Source organism: Neolamprologus brichardi, chromosome 14 (assembly GCF_056152115.1).
Source record: "Neolamprologus brichardi isolate AB-2024 chromosome 14, ASM5615211v1, whole genome shotgun sequence".
NCBI lineage: Eukaryota > Metazoa > Chordata > Actinopteri > Cichliformes > Cichlidae > Neolamprologus > Neolamprologus brichardi.
Genome location: NC_142117.1, coordinates 36,201,543 through 36,222,706, shown reverse-complemented (window position 1 = coordinate 36,222,706; position 21,164 = coordinate 36,201,543). Strand labels below are relative to the sequence as shown.

At 39.6% G+C, this 21,164-nt stretch overlaps 1 protein-coding gene across 2 annotated transcripts in view; it reads left to right on the top strand.

Moving 5' to 3' along the window:
- The first annotated feature begins 1,984 nt into the window (after positions 1-1,984).
- LOC102794317 (unconventional myosin-VIIa-like) overlaps positions 1,985-21,164 on the top strand; it is a 64,806-nt gene continuing 45,626 nt past the window's right edge. The window contains exons 1-4 of one of the 2 annotated variants that reach the window (XM_087851249.1): positions 1,985-2,012; positions 7,208-7,275; positions 20,253-20,366; positions 20,545-20,697. In XM_087851249.1, coding sequence (XP_087707375.1) covers positions 7,258-7,275; positions 20,253-20,366; positions 20,545-20,697 — 285 coding nt within the window. In that variant the 5' untranslated portion in view covers positions 1,985-2,012; positions 7,208-7,257. Of the gene's footprint in view, positions 2,013-7,207; positions 7,276-20,252; positions 20,367-20,544; positions 20,698-21,164 lie in introns of those variants that run through there. The other variant, XM_087851248.1, reaches the window with a different exon arrangement.

The following is a 21,164-nucleotide window of genomic DNA, read 5'->3' as shown; positions in this document are numbered from 1 at the left end:
AACTCAAAGAGAGAAGATCACATATTTCCTTTCCCTGAAGAAGGATTCTCTTCACTAGTAATATCAAATGAAATGTGCTTGAAGAGATTTAATCATGAACTTAATCAGCTAATACCGATTAACAAGATGACATTTCCTAAAAATATGGGGAGATGCATCTTAGTTGCTTTCTCATGTTTTATTCAGAAGTAATCTGTACTGCTCCTGAAACTTTTAAACTTAAAGATTAGCTTGATATAAACTCAGTACATGTTTTTGGCTGATCTGATCAAACCATTCTGCTGCTGTCAAACCTTGAAACTTGTATCACCCTCTCCTATGCATGCACTTTCAAAAAATAAAGTCTCTTATTGTACTTTTAACAGCTTATCACTGGATCGTTAAGGTGCTCAAAGTGAATCCTGTGTGTGAGGCACTTAGTTGGACCCTTGTGCTCTGTGCCTTTTGGAGAGTAGTACTGAAAGTGGATATTTTAGAATTCGTTACATGAGTCTCATTAATTCTGTTAAGTATTGTTATTGTTGCAGAAAATTGGAAATGGATAGAGCTTTTCTTGTCTTGCTGGCCACTCAAATATCACATGTGGACCTACAGCCCAAAGAAAACTGCTAATTAACCAAACATGCATGTCTCTGGACTGTACGAGGAAACAAGTGCATCTGGAGAAAGCCCAGTTTATGTTAGGAGAACATAGACTTTCTCCTGATACTGCACAATAAAATCTAGGAGTGGTAAAAATGTGTACTCTTACTGCTTTTTGGTCCTTTAAATGGGCATAATGTTGGGGTCCAATAATCAGCCCTTAGGACATAGGTGTCAAACTCTGGCCCGCGGGCCAAATTTGGCCCGCAGCCTAATTACATTTGGCCCGCGAAGCCATACCAAATTATTATTAGAGCTGGCCTACTGGTATTATACAGCTAATATATATATTGTTTAGTATTAAGCTTTGCTTGTTCCGTATTCAGTTTTTCAGCAAAACTTGTTTGAGTCAAGTCAAGTCATCTTTATTTATATAGCACATTTAAAAGACATCAAGTGTCGGCCAAAGTGCTGAACAGAGGGATAATATAATAAAAGAATTAAAATAGAAAGAAAACATTTTAAAAAAAATAATAATAATTGTAAGACATGTAATATCAAAGAGATCTGAAAGCCTTGGAAAATGGAGAAAGCCCTGTCACCTGTAGATTTGAGCTGGGAGCCCATAAGAAGAGATTCATTCTTAAATCTGGAGGAAGATTTTTTTTTTTTCAGTAAATATTAATGTTAGCCCGCGACCTTGTTCCAGTTTTGAATTTTGGCCCACTGTGTATTTGAGTTTGACACCCCTGCCTTAGGAGATCACATCAGTATAGACTGTGCCTGTAAGGACAGAAATAGACTTTTACTTCAGCCTATTTATGAAAGTAGTGCATGCAACGATTTTCTTTTGTCTGCATTGATGCAACTGTTGCAACATTTTCTCTCTCTCTGCCCGACGTGTGTGTGTGTGTGTGTTGTGTCTAATTACAACCTCCTCTATGTTGAACCACATCACCCCCCACTAACTCTGTCTCTCTCACACAGGGAAACAGGGATCAGTGGCAGTGAATGAGCAGCTTGCCGTGTCACTCTTAATACCGGCAAGAAAGGGAGGGAGGAAGGGAGGAGAAGGGAGCCATTCTTATACCTCTGTATGACTTCACAGAGGAAGAGTGAGAGAATGTGCAAAAACAGATGTAGGAAGAAGAGAATTAGTCACGTATGAGAGTTCAACACTGGAAGCAAACAAAAGAAGAAAGAGAGAAAGAAATTGAGAAAGAGACTGGAAATAAGCTTATATACGAGAAAAGGTGTGGAAAGGACAAAAAAAGTGTCACACTGTGGAATTAACAACAGTTTCAGTCTTTTTTCCTTTTCTTCATCCTTCCATCCACCACACAGGACGTCTGAAACGAGACCAGCAGTGGATCAACAGGAGACGGAGAGTGAAACAGAAGAGGCAAGAAGTGTTCAGATCACGCAAACTGGTGAGGCTTACAGAGGCATACTGGCTTTATTCATAATCTCCTAAATCTGTGTGTGTGTGTGTGTGTGATTTAAGGGATCACCATGTGTTCCCACATGGTGTTCCAGGTGGCATGTCTTTATTTATTTCTTAAAATATTAAGAGAACTATTTAACAAGTTTACAACATGTTGAATTATATCGATGCAGTAATCACACAGACAAAATACCCGTGCAAATTCAGCATTGCAGTATTCATCAAACAGCAGTTGTTCAGAAATCATGTAAACATAAGCAGGGATGTTAGTCTGCGTCTTTAATGCTATTTGCTTTTTGCACTGGTATCATATCAGGCTGTTTAATAATAATAATATTAAATGCATGATAGAAACCACTTTTATTATACAGAAAATAGACAAAAAAAATAGAACATTTTTGAACATCTGCCTCTCAGAACAATTTTTCCTCAAATTTAAACACTGGAGAACTTATGTGATGAAGGGTGGGGAAATTCAGCATATGAATGATATTTGGCTGAAGTGTGACTTGTTTTGGGACATCGTATTTCAAATGTAAACACATTATTTTGTGGGATTGGTGTCAGTAAAAAGGTCTCTCTCTTTTGGCCCTTGTTTTTTTGTTTGATACTTTGTTCAGCTGCACATTATTAATCTCTGGTTCCTTTTTAACACTCCTTCAATTCTTACTGATCACACTGTTCGCACGTATCAAACCTGCAGTATCTTTAAACGTTGAGCATAAAGTGCTGCAGGTTTGCTACTCCTGCTCCCTCCCTGGGTACTCACAAGCTTTTATACTCTTATCTTTAATTTGCACATTACAATGCATATTTCCTGAACTGGGCATTGCCTAAAGGTCATGTTGACACTAATGTTTCAGCACAACCAGCTAATATGAGCAACAACAGCATCAGTTGAATTATTTGACTTCTTTTTGTCTTTCTGGAGGCAAAGAATCAAGCTGAAGACATGACATCTGATGCTGTCACTGTAAGAGATGTGTTTTTCATATAGTACAGTCTGCAGGCATGCAGAAACAATTGAATATTTAAAGTAGAGTTCAGTGTATATTTGGTATTTATTCTGGTTTCATTAGAATCATCAGAATCAGAATACTTTATTAATCCATAAGTAAATTATGGGGGGGTGTTGTCTTAGTAAAATGGGCTCTTTGGTGACACTATCTCATCAGGGGGAATAAAGAAAGTTGCTTAATGAGTACATAAAGTTGAGCTGAAGCTCGCTCCTCTGGTTTACTAAATGGCAGGATACTGTCAAAAATATAGGGAATATATTCTTAATAATTGGCTCCTTCATAGCTTGGTGGGACTTGTTTACTTTCGTGTCCCAACCAGTTTGCTTAGATCTGACCAGATGCTCCTGGTTCCTGCATCCAGATTTAAAATAAAGGAGGATTTTGCTTTTTCAGTTGCCACCCTTAAGCTTAGGAACAGGCCACTACTTTTAAGCGGGCAGTGGTTGATTTATTATGTGTTATAGATGCATTTATGTGTTTAGGCCGTCAGCATCGGTCAGCATTTGTTGCTTTAAAAGGAGCTCTATAAATGCTCTCGACTTGATTAGTTTTTTTCTGCATTACACAAAATGCATCTTGAGAGTTTCTGTGGTTCTGGCTGCGTCATGCTGGTACCCACTTTTGTAAACGCTATTCTTGAGGAGAAATGAGGCCTGCAGAGGTCCGGCAAACACCCATCGAGGTTGTGCTAAATTACATGAGTCACATGAATTTTGTTGTTTTTTTATGCATACACGGCAGCTAAATGTGATGCAAAAGGCATGTTTGCGTGGGATGCATTACAAATGCTTAAATTTTCCTATATCTAATTTAATAAACACAGAAACTATGCAGGATGGAGACTTCGCATTGGTCATGTGGTCTGCAGTTTTTCATTTAAATTATTATCTTTCATTTAAATTATGTAAATGGAAGCTTTTTGTTTGTTTGTTTGTTTTTTATCACAGTAACTAAAATGTCCAGTCTCTCTCGAGTGGGTCTGTCCTGGAAAGCTACCCAAAACCGATTGCCTTTGGGACCATATTAGTCCACAGCTGTCCAATTAAAGGGTTTTAATTTAGCCTGTGTGCCTCACTCAGTGGGGGGTATGCAGTACCTCCCTCAGGCCTATCAGTAGGTCATGAAGGGCAAGCAGGAATTAGATTTAGGTCCACAGACTGTTAGCACGCTCTGGTTATTCAGGCTGATAAAGTTTAGATGACAATAGCACCGCTCTCTAAAGCACTTTGGTGTGTCAGAAGACAGCCGTGTCAAAGTCTTCTAAAACCAAAAATCCAGCTTCCACACTGTCATGTGAAGGAGAGAGACGAGTCAGGGTTTAGTGGTTTCAGTTCTTAGTGCAATTCTTTGGCATTTAAAAGAATTAAAGCTGCATGAAGTCAAATTCAGTTCAATTCAGAGTTATTTATATAGCACCAAAACACAACAGCAGTCACCTCAAGGCGTTTTATATTGTCAGGTAAAGAACCTACAGTAACAGAGAAAAACAGTCACTCGGTGCAAGCAAGCACTCGGTGACAGTGGGAAGGAAAAACTCCCTTTTAACAGGAAGAAACCTTCAGCAGAATCAGGCTCAGGGAGGGGCGGGCATGTGCTTTATCCTGTAACATTCCTCATTCTTTAACAGCAAAAACAGACACTAAACATTCACTAGATAAAGTAACTACTGGAAGTGAGGTGGAAACTAACCCCCTGCACTGGCAGGAAGTATTGATAAAAAGACTGTAAACCAGAATTTACTTTCAGAACTGATATGATATAAAATACTGATATGCTCACATTGTGTTTGCAGCTCAAAACACGTTTGCAGTTGTTTCAAATGTCCTCTCTCGAAGGCCCTGCTAGAAGGACACAAGCTGTGATGAATCATTTAAACATGGAGGTAGCCTCTCTTGTGTAGCTTGCATACTTTTGCAGCTAGTTTAGAGAGAGGTGTTTCTTTATTCACCCTCTCCTACAGCCTAACCTGTCCTCCTATTTTTAATTATCTGTGAATAACGTTTGACTCTTCTTCCTGCTTTTCATCCTTCGTTCTTCTTTCACATTTCCCTTTATTTACTCCAAGTTTTTTCTCCATTTACATCCTTTTCTTCTCTTTTACAGTCACTCCTATCACTGCTTTTCTTTCTTCCCTCATCATTTTGTTTCTGTCCGTCTAAACATTGCCTCACCGTTGGAGGATGTTTCACTTACACTGTGAGGTTTTTTTGGCTACTGTGTATTAATGTACAGGTATAAAATCTGATACGTGCAGACATACACGGCATGACTGCACACAACCTTTGTCCCAGCCCCCTGCTGGGGTAATTAGATGCTGAAATATTGATAGTGTGTGTGTGGGTGTGTGTGTGTGTGTGTGTGTGAGAGAGAGAGAGAGAGAGAGAGAGAGAGAGAGAGAGACATTTCATGTGTTTGTATTACGTGTATGTGATGGTAATTCTCTCTGTTAGACCATTTTTGTGACCTTTAAAGTCCCGGAAGAATTAGCAAAGGTCAGCGAGGGAGAGACTCGAGAAACAAAGGACAAAAGAAACAGAAAGTTAAATGCAACAACAGACGTCGAGCTGGAATTAAATTCTTTTTCTTACACCCTGTAGTTTGACTGACACTGGCTGTATTATTCCTGCTTTCTGTTTATTCCTCTAGACTTATCTGATAACAGTTTTTATTCAAAAAGCGTTTATTTTATACTTGGACAATTATTACAGTAATGTTTTCTTTCAAAAGTGCTAAAGATTTCATGGCTTTACCTGCTTATTTTTGAAAAATATTACAATATTATTTATTTGTTTAATTTTCTTGAGATCATAAAGTTTTGTAGTTTTTAATTTGTTTGTTTAAGTTCAGTTTTCAGACAGGAATTCGTTGCTTCAGTTTAAGGTGACAATATTTTAGTCACTTATGTACCAATCCAAAACCCTCCTCCCAGCTCTATAAAAATAAACCAAATAAAGAATAAAACTGAAGACATTTTCTATACCATAATAACACCATAATAGAAAAACCACTGATTACTACAAAGTTAAAATGAGACAATTAGAGGTAGTTTGGTAAAAGATGTTAAATGTTTGTGACGTAAATTAAGGAAACTTTTAAAGTGAATGAAAAGAAGGCAAATCAAACAACATCCTGTCTGAAGTGCACTGCACACCTGACTCACTGGAGAACATTTAGATTTGATATAATGGAGGTCTGAAAGGTTGAACCGGGCTCTGTTCAGAGCTCTGGTGTAACTCAAGCTGTGCTGCGGTTCAAAGAGAAACCCAAACAAAGCATCTAATGAGGTTGAGGTGTTGCAGCTGTCATACGTCAAAAAGTCAAAGGATCAGCCTGAAGCTTCATCAAGAGGAGCCTGAATAATTTATTAAGACTAATTCCCATGCACACAGATACACATGCATAAACACTGTTAGCATGCGTGTGACCTGAAAAGAACAAACCCAGTTATCCTGTTTACTGTAACAGAATACTGTTCAGGTGCCTCTGCTGTGTGTTGTTGTTTTGCACTCATGCCAGCACTCACTCTCTCCCATGTTTTTGCACAGTGATGGTCCCAAGCTCATCTGTGCCAGACATTCTGGACCTCATTTGACCCAGATTCATTTATTTTGGGTTCATCTGACCGTAGAATGCACTGCCAGTTTTCATTAGGCTCTTTTAATGAACTTTGGCAAAGTTTCATGTGGCATTTTTGTGCCATTTGTAAGTAGTTATTTTCCCCTTGGAGCCCTTTATAAAGGTTTCTATCAGTGAACGTCTGTTTTACTGATACATGATTAATAAAAGTGTTTTATTAATCATGTTTTATTAATCACTTTGTTGAGTGAGTATTTGAAAATGGGAACAAGTAATTTTCAAGGCCTCTGCACTTTGTATAATTAATCAGTATGGCAGCTTATAACATTGTAGTTTCTCAGAGGTTCGGGCAATACTTTACAGCCTGCCGCCATGTTGACAAATGAGACCGCTATTTTGGTTGAGGTTGTATTAGTCTCTATTTATTTCAATACAGTTTGTTTATTCTGTTTGTTTCTAATTATACATCAGACCCAAAACCTTATAATTCATAATGATGAGTTCACTGTGAGATGATCTGAATCATTTTTCATGTTTTTAAAGCAAAGTCTGAATAAATGAATCTATTTCTCACTCTCTTCATTAGAGTCTACAGGTGACTGCTGATGTCCAACCATAAGGATAAAAACCAGGGCCATGGTCATTTTACAGCAGGTGAAAACACACACACACACACACACACACACACACACACACACACACACACACACACACACACACACACTCTCTCTCTCACACACACACACACACACACACTCTCTCTCACACACACACACACACACACTCTCTCTCACACACACACACACACACACACTCTCTCACACACACACACACACACACACTCTCTCTCACACACACACACACACACACTCTCTCTCACACACAGAGAGAGAGAGAGAAATTTCATAAACATTTGTATGCTTCTGTTTATCCTTGCACTGAAGGTTCAACCCTTTTTATAGGGGCCTTTTACTGCTTTCCAGCTCCATATCGTTCACTGTTACACTCTACTACAAAAGGTTTGCATGATTTGAACAGCCGGTTGGGTTAGTAGGGCTAAACTGTGCACTTTTGATGAACATATTATGGATATGTGCAATCAGTGACATCAGACAGAAATGAGAGTAAAACATATGAAACAGAGCATTTGGAGTACTCTTAAGCTGGAGCTTTTGGCACAGAGGGACTGGCATGCAAGCTGACCTCATGTGAAGCTTTTGTCATGTTTAACACAAACATTCACTATTGTAACAATATATACTGTATGACATAAAATAATGAAAGAAGAAAGAACAACATCTGAAGCTACAGTGTTCCCACTTTATTTACTTTTAAAGCATGCACACACTGTAAACAGGGAGACCAGTCAAATCAAACAAGATGCTGTATGTGTGTGTGTGTGTGTGTGTGTGTGTGTGTGTGTGTGTGTGTGTGTGCACTACTTTAGTATCAACCTCTTTGATACTTAGTTAATGCGCTGCTGAACTTGTCTTCTTTTCTGATCAGCTAATGAGCCCTGACAGCGTTGCCCTGCTGCAGAGGCACAAATGGGGCGAGCCAATAGAACAAGCAAATACATTCAATAACACGTCACCCATCACTTCTGTGAATGTTTGTCTCGTCAGACACACTCTGACTTTTATCCAGTAAAGGTGTAACCAAACTAAACAGGAGAGGAGGCATGATTTACTCAGTCAGTGGAATACATTTTTTTAGGTTCTTATGTGAGGAGCAAAAACAGACAGTTGGGGGAAATAATTCAGGAGCAGGACATTTTTACTTCGATCGTGGAATAAAGCAACTGTTGAATCTGGAAGACGACATGGAAAAGGAATTTTTATGTACATATTTTTTTTGTTACTCTGCTTTGGAAAAGTCCCGATGAGCAGTCGTTTGTCAAATCTGGCTTGAAAAAGTTTTTTTTTTTTAAAACGTGAAGGATTTTCTGTAGATGAGCAGTATGCAGGTGTTAATGTGGTAACCATGGCAATGAAAATAAACAGGAAGGGATCTGATTGGGCGCTGGAGGGCTGGGATCCAAACATACGCCGCCTCAGCTACAAATGCACCACCCTCATCAAGGTAAACTTCAGGTCCAATTAGGGGATGTTTGAATGATTGTCATTTATAAACACAAATTGTTGTGTGTTTTAGTTTATGCCGAATTATCACCTGCTGCTAGAAAAATAAGACGTTTTGAGTCTTTTCTTTAAAAGTTTAAGAGGGAACGTTGTGATCAGGTCACATGGTGACCTATAAAGCCCTGAGTTGGGTCAGTAGTCCACGTGAGAGTCGGTGCACATGACCTGAGACGACGGCATCATTGCTTAAAAACATACACATAGAAGATCACTCCTACTACACTTTATGTACATATCAAATAAATCTCTGTGACATTTCTCATAGTTTATTTTATCCTTTCTACATAGTACAAAATGCTCTTGTAGGATTTTGGCTTTTTTGTTTGGCTTCTTTCACCCCAACCTGTGTTTCTTTACGTTAAATAGCTCTAATTAATTAATGGTCTACTTCTAAATATCAGCTGGAGCACATATTACACCAACTGATTTCATTAAATAAATACATTTAACATTATTTGTCCACTGTACTGTTATGGTGATCTGCGATTAATCATTTTTATTTCCTTAAACAATTGCTCCATCCACGCCCAAACCTTCGATGACAGTGTTTCAAGTCCTTCAGGTATCTCTTAAGAGTCTTATGTGAAACGATCCATTTATCTAGCATATGTTTGCTGATTTCAGGATAAATTTTCACTTTGAAGCACCATCACATTAACACCAAGGAGAATCTGTGTTCAATCAGTCATCACCTGCTGAGGAATCACCTTCCCACCTTCTTTGTCTAGGACCTCCTTTGTCCCCTTGTTTCCTCATACCTCACTGCACGTCCTCCATCCTGAAGCTTCACAGTTTAAGGGAGGTGTTGGGGAGTGAGGTGCTCAGTTCTCAGATGTTTAAACGAATCAATCCTCAGACGAAAACTACTTCCTCCGGGGCCTAAGACCAGGCTATTGATTTGTGAAGCCACAAAGAGCCTCTTTGATTTGCTCCCAACGATGCTTTTCAGTTCATAGACTGTGGGAAACTCTGGTGTCTGTGAAGATGGCTGTCTTGTGATGTCAGATCAGCAGGCACACATCCATTATTTGTGGTTGGCTGCACACAGTGGGCGTGGCCATGGGACGAAGAATTATTTTTTTAAAAACCCATTTATATCCATATAATACTAATAATAGACTATATTATAATTATGTTGTGTTTTAATAATGTTATGTAATTATGTTATAGTTCTCTGTTTCTGGTGAAAGTAGTCCATCAACCTCCTAAATGTTTATGGGAACATCAAACAGACGCCAGTAGTTATGATAGACTATAATTCAGAGATATCTGTTCTTTACCAAACACGCCTGCTTGAGTTGTGACAGAGGTGTAGTAAAACTTTCATGCAGAGCAGCAGAGGGCAGACCACAACCTGCAGACAGACACTGTTGTGGTGAAATGATACTTACAGAGCCTGGAGAGAGCTTGCGTAACTTCTAGGGAACCATTTTCACAGAAAGGGTAACAAGACGCCTAAAGCTGCAGGTATATCTCCAAGCAGGCCTCTAAGACTGGGTCTTAAGAACACCAGTTTGATCAGAGTGACTGTGTAAAAACATAAAATGCTAATATGTGGTACTTGAAACATTAAACAGTTCAGCTTAGAGGCGTAGCCAGAGCCCACCTGATGAGCACGATGCATTAACCATCTAGACAAGATCAAAAATGGAGTTAAAAGACGAATGATAAATGACTTAAATTTGCCAAATAAATATTAGCTTTTATGGCACTCTTCAAAAGAAGTGGTGTCCCTCTGAAAACAACCTGAGGCAACCATATCCACAGCTTCTCAGGGTAGACAATGAACGGTTGATCCCAGGCAACTTAGTCTCTTACACTGTCACTGCAAGGCCAGTAGGAGGTGCAAAGATGCATTAAACAATTTAAATTTTGCAAAATTATTTTTTGTTAAGTTTCCAATCACATATTAATATTAAGCACTTCCTTCACAAGTACAAATAAAAAACCTGGAATTCAGAATCTAAGCTCCCCTTTTTTGTCCTGTCTCTGCAGGAAATCAAAGTTTAATCATTCAGCTGCCCACGGGTGGCAACAACAAGCTTGTCCTCCATTTCTGATTGTCCGTGGCACCTGGAGAATCCACAGTCTGTGGGAGTCTATAAGCTTTTGCCACACAGTTTCAGTCTTTGTAGTTGCACTGTGTAAAAACTTGCTGTGTTATTGCTCTTTGAACATGAATGTTTCTTGTGAATTTATTGTTCAAAGATTATTTTCTCTGCGTGCTCGCTGCAGAGGGTTTTTATTTGTTCATTGATGCAAAAAGAAGAGCCTGTTTATGATTTTATGGCACAATTAGCATATCACCATATCTCATCCTGTGACCTTCGATTTGTCACTCCAATCTAAATGCAAATTAGCTGTAAATGCTGTATATTCACTTAATAACTGTCTTATCTGCCTTTGTCTTAAATTATTGGATTATTCAGGATTTCTGCAATGATCCGAATGTCTCTTTAGGTTGGTTTATTCCCATATAATCAAAATGTGAGGAGGCTTGTTTAGCTGTATCGGCAGTGTGTGGTTTTCGTGTGTAAGTTCTCTTAAGAGTGTCCTAGGATTGGGGCAGGGCCCTTCGGTCTAGAGTTTGCATGTCACTATGTAGGTTATCGTTTATAGGAGCTCTGGTTTCTCCTTCTGTTGACATCATGCCAGGTTAATGCCTCAAATATTGACCAGGAAATTCTCACAAAATATATTCTAATTCCTAAAAGTTCCCCTAATGGTTAAATAAGGTTTTAAAGAAACACACTCAGCGGCTTCTTTAGTTACATATTGCCAGCATTGATTTGACTCCATCCTACCTTTAGAACTGTTTTAATGACGTAGACCAGTAGCTGGAAACCTTCTTCAGAGATTTTGGTGTATTTTGACATGACAGCATCGCACAGTTGCTGTATGTTTGTCAGCTGCACGTCCACGATGTGAGTCTCCCATTCCACCACATCCCAAAAGGACTGAGATCTGGTGACAGCGTTGACAATTTGAGTAACGTAACCTGCAGCTACAGTTTCAGACTAACTGGTACCAAAATGTTCAAAGACTCCAGCAGAGGGCAGACTCCCCTGAAGAAGAGGTTCAGACGGACGCTGTGCAGTCTGCAGTGGTGAGATGATACTCACACACTCTGGAAACAGTTTGTGTAACTTGAAGTGAACCTTTGAAAGTAACAAGACGCATAAAAGTTACAGTTGCGACTTGGCCGGAGCCTTTAGACTAAGAATCTCATTGACAAGAGATTTTGTGACATTAATTTGTTGATCAGACTCATTTTCAAATAACAGATATCAAAGCTACTTAATGCTTGCTGCCCTAAAAGTGAAGGAAAATTCTGTTGTGAGAGGAACCCCATGTTATGCTTCATATCAGTCAATAAATGACGGGATAAAATGACATCTTGTGGTTTAGAGGATACAGTGTGACAGGAGTCAGCATCCTCGGGCAGGGTTTTCTTTATTGTTGGCATTTTTATTCAAGGAAAAGACTAAATGTGGGTTATTTACCAAAAGCATTGTTACAAAGTCACTTACAAAATTTAAACCCCATTAAAAGAACGGGGAGCAGAATGACGTCCATTCATAGTTTATCATTTGAAACAGGAATAACTGTTTTCATACGGGTAGTACGTGGGGACACCGTGGTTCATAGTTGACATCCAGAGGCCTCTATCTGCATTTTGTTACCTTTCCACACAGGAGACACCATAGCAGCTGCAAGTGAGTACCTGGCTCATGTCAGGCCTGAATTATTTACCTGATGAAAGAGGTGATGACACACACCCATCCACCGCAGGCAGCGTGGACATTACATCAGCGTGGCTCGTCTCAGTCACGTTTGTCCAAAGAATGAGACGTCAGGGCCTATGTGCTTTTCATGAGTCTGTGTTCTGTATCAGTAAAGTTGTAGTTTACTCTACAGTCTCATGTAAACTGGAAAAAGTACAGAACTGTCGGACATAATGCGCTGCTGTGTCTGCAGACTAGGCCCATTTGGCAAAACATACTTTTCATGTTTGTGTAGAAGCTCAAGTTTGACAACAGTTTGAGTCTTTAAATCATCTTTGAAGACAAGTACTAGTAATTTACATGTTTTGCTTGAATTAATGTTATTTCTTATGATGGCCAGACAACCCCATATGGAAAAGAAATAGAAAAAACTGGCCTACTTCATATAGTGAATCATATAAGGCTTATATGATTTACTCATGAAAGTGGCCACTTTCATATATAGTTTTAGTAAGTATCCAAAACATACAAGTTTCATTTATATAATTTTACAAGGAAAAATCTATAATTCTATAATTTTTCAAGGGATCTTATATCTGTTTTCACTCTTGTATGCTTTCATACAAGTTTCACACAAGACAGATACAAACTTTATAAGATTTATATATATCTTCTCCATATGGGACTGCCGGATTCTAACTTCCCCTCAACTGAAAAAGCACAGAACAGATGCTCTCTATAAATATAATGGTTTCTTCTAAACCTGCAGACCTCCTTAAAGCTCCTTAAATCAAGTTATTTTGCTCATTTTCTGCTCTGTGTTTTTATTTTTTGACTCTTCTAAAGTAGCTTTGCAGGATTCACAGTTCAAAATAATAATTTCTATGCATTTTTAAGGCTCTCAGTTTATTCTGTCTGAAACAAGCTTCCCTCCTTCTCCCTTTAAGACAGTTTTGTTCTGACTGGTTGCTTCTTGTAAACAGAAGCTTTGAGTGGGGTGTCAGTGTGAAAACTTGAAAACTGTATGTCTGAGATTACTATAGTATTAACACTGTGCAGAATGAAGTGTGTGGCTCACAGAGTTTTATATCCTGGTTGGTCACACGAGCTTCCCGGTGCTGTTCAGTGGGTCATGTCCCCATTTGCTGTCTGGTTAGTTGACCTGGGGGCTTCATTGATCTCTGAATGACTTCTACATAAAGCTGTTAATGTGAGACTGGGGGTTGCCGTGGGGGGAATACTGTCCTGAAACATGGTTACAGGGCCTATTTGAGCCTGTCCCAGCTCACACTGGGCAACAGGCCAGTGTGAGCCAGGTTTGAGGAATTGTTTGTTTTGGTATTTAAATGGGAAGTTCAGATTATCAGCAGGTAGATCCACATATTTGATTTTGGGAGTTTTTTGAGCAGCTGCCAAGTTATTTGTGTTTCACTTGTTAGGCAAATGTATAAACCACTGCAGGAAGGAGAAACTGCCTGGGTGGGGTCTTTCTCTGTGGAGTTCTGTCCATGTGCCTGCATAGGTTTCCTGTGGGTACTCCAGTTTCTTCCATTAGCCCAAATAAATGCTTGTTAGGTGAACTGGTGACTCTGAACTGGCTGTAAGTGTAAATGTGAGCATGAAGCCCTGTGACACACTGATGACCTGTGCAGGGTGTAGCCCACCTGTGACACCTATGACAGCTGTGATAGGCTCAGCACCACCACAATCTGAGTTTGACCAGCAGAAGAAGATGGATGGTTGGATTTTCTTGCCTTCTATGTGCCTTTAGTTTAAACCAGATCAAATACTTTAAACATATCCTGGGAAGATTATCCTTTAAAGGTTAATCAGAATTAGAATCAGTAGAATTACAGTAGCTCCAGTACAGTAACATTAACAAAAACAGACTAGACTATTTAACAATACAATATGTTAAGATATAAGGAATAGCACAATATATACAGATCACCTAAAATGCTTTTACCCAAAGAAGCGGAGCTAAAAGGACAAACTCAAGGAAGAAAACTGTCTCATCTTATAGTTCTTTAAAAACATTTTCATAGCTTCACATATGTGACGTCGAAACATTAACAGTCACAAAGAAAATGAGTCTCCCAACACTTTCAGAATCACCATGATGAGACATTGGAATAGATGCATCAGATAACTTCATTATACTGTGTTACAGAGATGCAGGAAGTATTCAGATTCATGGAGAAATAGAAATGCAATGCAAATGCTGTAATTGGCTGCAAAATGTCTTTAAAATCGCTTTATTTAGGATTTTTTTTTTAAAAAATATAAGCTTAAAGAAAAAATGTTTACGTTAGCCTATGCATATGAGAAATAATATTTACTAAACTTTGTTTGTAGTCGTGTAATTTGACTTCTGTTCAAGTAACAAATTCATCTGTGGAAAAGCTCTCTGATCTCAGTGCTGTTTCCATAAGCTCATCAGTTACCATCCAAACCTACAGCAAGTGTTCAGCACTGTAACATACAGCTGTTTGTCAGAAATAACAGCAGTAAAGGAAACATGGGAAAGAAAATGAAGGGAAAGAGAGAGAAAGACAAGGAGAGCGGCACACAACAAGAAATATAAACTAAGAGACACCAAACAGATCCTCTGTGTTGAATAATTCAGCACTCCTCCTGACTGTGTCATAGCCTCTGTGTGTGTGTGTGTGTGTGTGTGTGTGTGTGTGTGTGTGTGTGTGTGTGTGTGTGTGTGTGTGTGTGTGTGTGTGTGTGTGTGTGTGTGTGTGTGTGACAGATGCTTGGTGGTGTAATGTTCAGGTGGCTCAGTTGGCTAGACGGAGTAGTTACTTAATTAAAGTGACTTATATGTAACGCACACTCAAACAGCTATTCATGGTGACACACTCACCCCTGAGTCAGAGCTCACGTCTCATACTGAGCACGGCTGGCATTGTTCTGTAGTTGGAGAGGAAGAAGATAAACAAACCAATATGAAAACCGGCAAAAACAATAATAATGGCCGACAGGATGTTTTAGAGTTGCTGCTAATTAAATTGTCCACCCATCCACTCAAAACTGAAAAAGTCTGGGTCAGTGGGTCATTTAGGACAGATTATTATTCATATCAAAGTTTACGCCAGTCCGTTCAGATATTTTATTTGTACAAGCCTCTGGACAGTAAAAACATTTTGATCCCACATACTGATGCAGTGCAGTGATGAAGCAGGTAGCAGCGCTTCCTCACATTGAGAAAGGTCTGGCTTTAATCTGACATTTATCTGAGGTGTTTGCAAAGATGTTGTTCTCTGGAGTAAGTCTGGAACAGTAAGTCATTTCATTTTCACCAAATTTAGATGCAAAGAAACATTTTTTCCTACAACTCAAAAGCTACTTTTTACCTTTTACATTATAGACAAATCTCAAAGAGATCTCATCAGATCTCTTTTCAACGAGTTTCTTTGTGGTTGGGCAAGTTTCACTCGTCATTTATTTATGTGCAAACTTTTAATCCGTTTTGGTTTGGCCGATTATGTCACAGCCGGGCGACAAAGGCTGTCCCAATTAGGAGGCTGCTCCAAATGCGGACGACCCATTCTTCATTTCGCCGAATTTCAGGGGGGGTTGGGTGTATCCTTCGTGGCCCAACCTATCCCAGAATTCATAGCGTGGTCCAGCAAATTCCAGTTTCCAACAATGGCGGCAAATACTTAGTTTAATATTACTCTTATTACTATTTTCAATACTTTTTTATTTAAATTATTATTTATAATATTTTTATAATAATATAAAAATACTTTTCAAATGCAGCGATGGCGGAGGAGCACGACTAAAGAGTTTGAAATATTACTCTTTCTGGGTCACAAAATAAACTTTTAAGATATTTTCAAGAAAGTAAGTTTGTAAACTGCAAATATCTGCTTGATTTATCAAGACATCACATATTACATGTTACCCAGCAGCTCGATAGCTGACTGGCTGGTCAAGGCTCACTCGAGCCGGCGAGAACACCGGACTCCCGGCACATTGTTTTCAGACCCTGCGCAGTCTTTCGCTACTCAGGTTAAACATGATATATAAGTCACTTAGATAACTTAAAAATGTTAGTTTGGCTTTTTTCAGTGTTTCATTTGTTCCTGAGTAAATCGGTTTGGCTGAGGTTAAAGTTATAGTTTTCACACAGCTGAATAAACGTCAAACAGAAAACTGATTAAACAGAAGTGAAGGCTGAGTTTATTAAACTCCACCGAGACAGCTGGTGATGCAAATCTCAAGGCTAGACCGTCCAATTTCACAGCCTCACACTTCCAGCCTTCTCGGTCTTCGGAGGACAAGCCCCACATAGACGCTGAAGGCTGGGTCCTCCGAAGGATGCGGCCCCTGAATTGGGACACAGCCAAGGCTAGACACGCAGACATGGAGCATGACTGGTTAGAGGAACAGACAGAACAAAACACGGAAACAAGAGTAACTAAACGTGAAACACAGGGCAGGCACAGAAACCAAGAGACCTGAAATTCTAAATAATAATGAAAGCAAAGACTATTAATAATTCAAAAACACTGGGTCACCGACTCAGGAACATGACAGCATCTGAAATGACCAAATTCTACCCTCTTCTCAAATTTAAGCTGAAAGTGAAAGGCCATTATTTTACTTATGCGATGCATCCTGTGGTGACTACAGCGTATTTATGACAGTAGGAGCCTGCAGTGGGCTTATCTAGGCAGAAATCCAACACCATAGGACACACCTGAGGAGGAAGTGACACCTGGTTGCCATGGGCAGCAGGGGATGGGTTAACAAAATGTGATGTAGAGAGTCTGGGAGAGAGCGAGAGAGCAGGAGGATTGTTGGTCCCAAAATGTTAGTGTGGAAACTTACTGCACATTTTCAAATTGATTTCTTTATTGAAGTTTTTACATCCAGCAAGGTCAGAAAACAGGACCCTGGTCTGGGCAGAGCTGTTTGACTGTAAGAGGACTGATACTCGACCTGTTTTTCTTGGAATTATTTTTCCCCACATACCCGGTGAAGACAAACACGGGTGATGTGTGCCTGTGATCTGGGAGGGACTTCATTTGTTAAACATTGAAGATTTTGGAGAATTTTGCAAGAAACTAAAATTCAATGAACATCTGAACAGTTTCGAAACATTTCCTCTCATACGCGTGGGTATCGTCTCTAGACCGTTAGCTCTGGATATAACTGTGAGCGTGCTTGTAAGTAAGTTTTCACTGTGTACGTGAAGATGTTCAAGCGTCGGGATTATGTGGAGCTTTATGAGAAGGATCAGGCCAAATGGGCGCTGATACGCAACGTCAACACTGCGATGAAACACAGCACTCTGCTGCCGGTATGCTGACACTGCTTGTGTCTTAAGTCTCATGAGTCATAATTATTTATCTGTAGCATTTGTGTTGCTCCCTGCTTTGTTATTTACGTGTGCCTTTTTTCTTATACACGAGAAGAATGCTGATGTAACACTAAAATAATTATGCATGGTTTTCTGTTCTGGGTCACTTTTGACTCATGGGTCATCTGAAGAGATCATGTGTGTTTACGTTTTTAACATGGCTGTTTATGTGTGTATACTTCTTTTACTCATGCTTCCCATTTTAGCTTCTCTTCATTCTTCAATTTAATTTAAAATCCCCTGCTCATGCACAAAGAGCTGAATTTTAAGGCCCCATCAATAGTATCTTAAAGACCTCATAGTGTTATACACTGCTCAACACACTAAGGGAATAATTGTTAGTCAGAGTAAGCTTCAGTTAAACTTTGTGAGCATTGAGCTGGTCAGTTAAGGGGACTGTTAATGCTGAAAGACAACGATGACACAACCCCTAAAACAGGAACAACTTTACAGTTGTTCCCGAACCCTACAGAGGTTGCACAGGTATTCCAGCTCCTCCAGGATGGCACATCAGTACGTGCCACTCCCAGTAGGTTAGCTGCGTCACCCAGCACAGTCTCAAGTGCATTGAGGAGATTCCAAGAGACAGGGAGTTACTCTAAGAGAGCTGGACAGGACCGCAGAAGGTCCTTAAGCCATCAGCGGGAGCAGTATAAGGTCCTTTGTGACAGGAGGAAAAGGATGAGCACTGGCAGAGCTACAGGCCATTTGTGTGAATGTCTCTGACCACGCAATCAGAAACAAAAGTCATGAGACCTGAGGGCCCATCGTCCTGTAGTGGGCTCTGTGCTCACTGCTCAACACCGTGAAGCCCGTCTGGCATTTTCCATAGAATACCAGTATTGGTAGGTCCAAGGTCCTTTTCACAGATGAGAGCAGGGTCATCCTGAGCACGTGTGACAGACATGAAAGGGTCTGGAGAAGCTGTGGAGAACATTAAGATAGCTGTAAAATCATTCAGCACAACTGGTTTGGTATTGGGTCAGTGATGGTCTGGGGAGGCATATCCATGGACGGACACACAGACACTACACGCTAGGCAATATCACCGTGACTGCCATCAGGTATCAGGATGAAGTCCCTGGACTCACTGTCAGACCCTACGCTGCTGTAGTGGGTCCCAGGTTCCTCCGGGTGCACGATACGCCTCATGTGGTGAGAGTATGCAGGCAGCACATGGAGGATGGAGGATGTGATACCAGTTTTCAGTTTTATTTGTCATATGCAAGTTAGCACAGGGTCAACATTGCAATGAAATGTGTTTGACGAGCAGCAGTCACTCAGCAGCATGATACAGGAGGAGAAAATATAATATAATAAAATATAAAAATATAAAAATAGTAAGGAGCTAAATATTAGAGAGACATGGTAAAAGAGAAAAGATGACTAAATATATATGTATCTATAAATATAAATATATGTACACTAGTGATTAAATAAGAAAATCTTGAAAAGAAATATGACGGGAGGGTAGATGGGATATGGGATATGGGTAGATGGGATACCACTGAGGAGGAGCCACGCTCAGCTTAGTGAGACGTTATGTTTTGGTCCTCAGACTGTCCAGCAGCTCAGCGATGCCCTGATCTGAGGTCAAGATCTGGGAGGAGATCCCAGGACACCATCTATTGTCTCATTAGGAACATGTCCCGATGTTATCAGGCATGCAAGCTTCTGTAGGCCGTACAAACTACTGAGTACCATTTTAAATGGCTGCAATGAATTTTTGTGAAATTTTGACTGCAGTAATTTTAGATTACTGGCTTAACATAAAATCTTTATGTAAATTGTATTAAACCTAAAAACTGGGTCTAGTGGTAACCTACTAGAAAAGTCTAGAACTGATTAAGTAAAGAGTATATAAGACACATTATTAAAGAAGCCATAATTTAATTTCACGTACAGAATCCTGTAACACAGAGATGAAGGTAGAAGTTCTAACTTCTAGGGGGAAAAGCTTTTTATGGCTTTATTTTGGGCCAAAATCAGCAGATTTTTTAAACTGTATTATTCGATTTTACTTTTCATTTTATAAATGCAGGTTTTCTGTCTTCATAGCCTTTAAAATAAAAGTTTCAAGGACATTTAAGGATTCCTGCTGTGTGGCAAGATTTGTTTCGAAAGGCTTTGAGGAATTATTTAACCTACAGTCTGATTTCTTCAGACAACGAGCTGGTTCTAGGTTTTGATGAAAAATATTGTTTTTCATGATGAGTTCACATGTTAACACACTTCAATGCTGCTTCACGGTTTCGTTCTGCTTCTGGCTGATTTCTTATGTGATCTGACATTGCTGTTACTCTGACCTTGATACTTACTCTGTTACTCTGATGCTGAATGATTTAACTGATGATTTCGGTTTGACTGCTTCACTGTCTGACTTCCTTTCAGGGCGACTATGTCTGGTTGGACCTGAAGACTGGTCGGGAGTTTGAGGTGCCGATCGGCGCAGTGGTCAAACTCTGTGACTCCGGACAGATCCAAGTGGTGGACGATGAAGGAAATGTAAGCACTTACATACAAATAAAACTTGTTTTTTAAAGAACATGTCTTGGGAAGCATGTCAGTGTCTAACACTAATCACAGACACCATGTGACCGTTGAGATCATTAAAAATGGTTTGTTTAGGATCAAAAATGTCCTGAATTGTGCTTTCTCAACTTAACTTCCCATCCTCCTTCAGGAGCACTGGATCTCCCCTCAAAATGCCACCAACATCAAGCCAATGCATCCCACCTCCATCCACGGGGTGGAAGACATGATTCGCTTGGGAGACCTCAATGAAGCTGGTATCCTCCGTAACCTGCTCATCAGATACAGAGAAAAACTTATATATGTGAGTATTACTGCACGGCTGAGCCTACTGAATCTAGTTTACCCTGGACAGGCTCCCAGTTCCTCACCATTATGGCTACTCTTCACAATCACATTACACTTACAACTTGACTCAAACTGTGTGTCTTTGGACTGTGGCAGGAAGTTTGTTTGATATATTAGAAATTGTAATCAGTACTTGGAACCAAGGAGTGACTGAACAGGCTCAGGCAGAAGCAATGCTTCAATATGAAAAGCCTAATTCTGCTCATTAAAGAAACTCTACCAACAACTATGTAGAGTACAAACTAAATCCTTCACACTTGTAACCCTCGTCCTGCTGGATGGATGGAACTACAACAATAGAAATACCTTCATGTTTAATCCCTTTAATACCGTTTAAAAAGATTTTTCTACACAGAGTAACAAATGTTTTCTCTTCTGCACTAAAACAGTCTTTTCTTAATTTTTAATTTGATTATTTACATT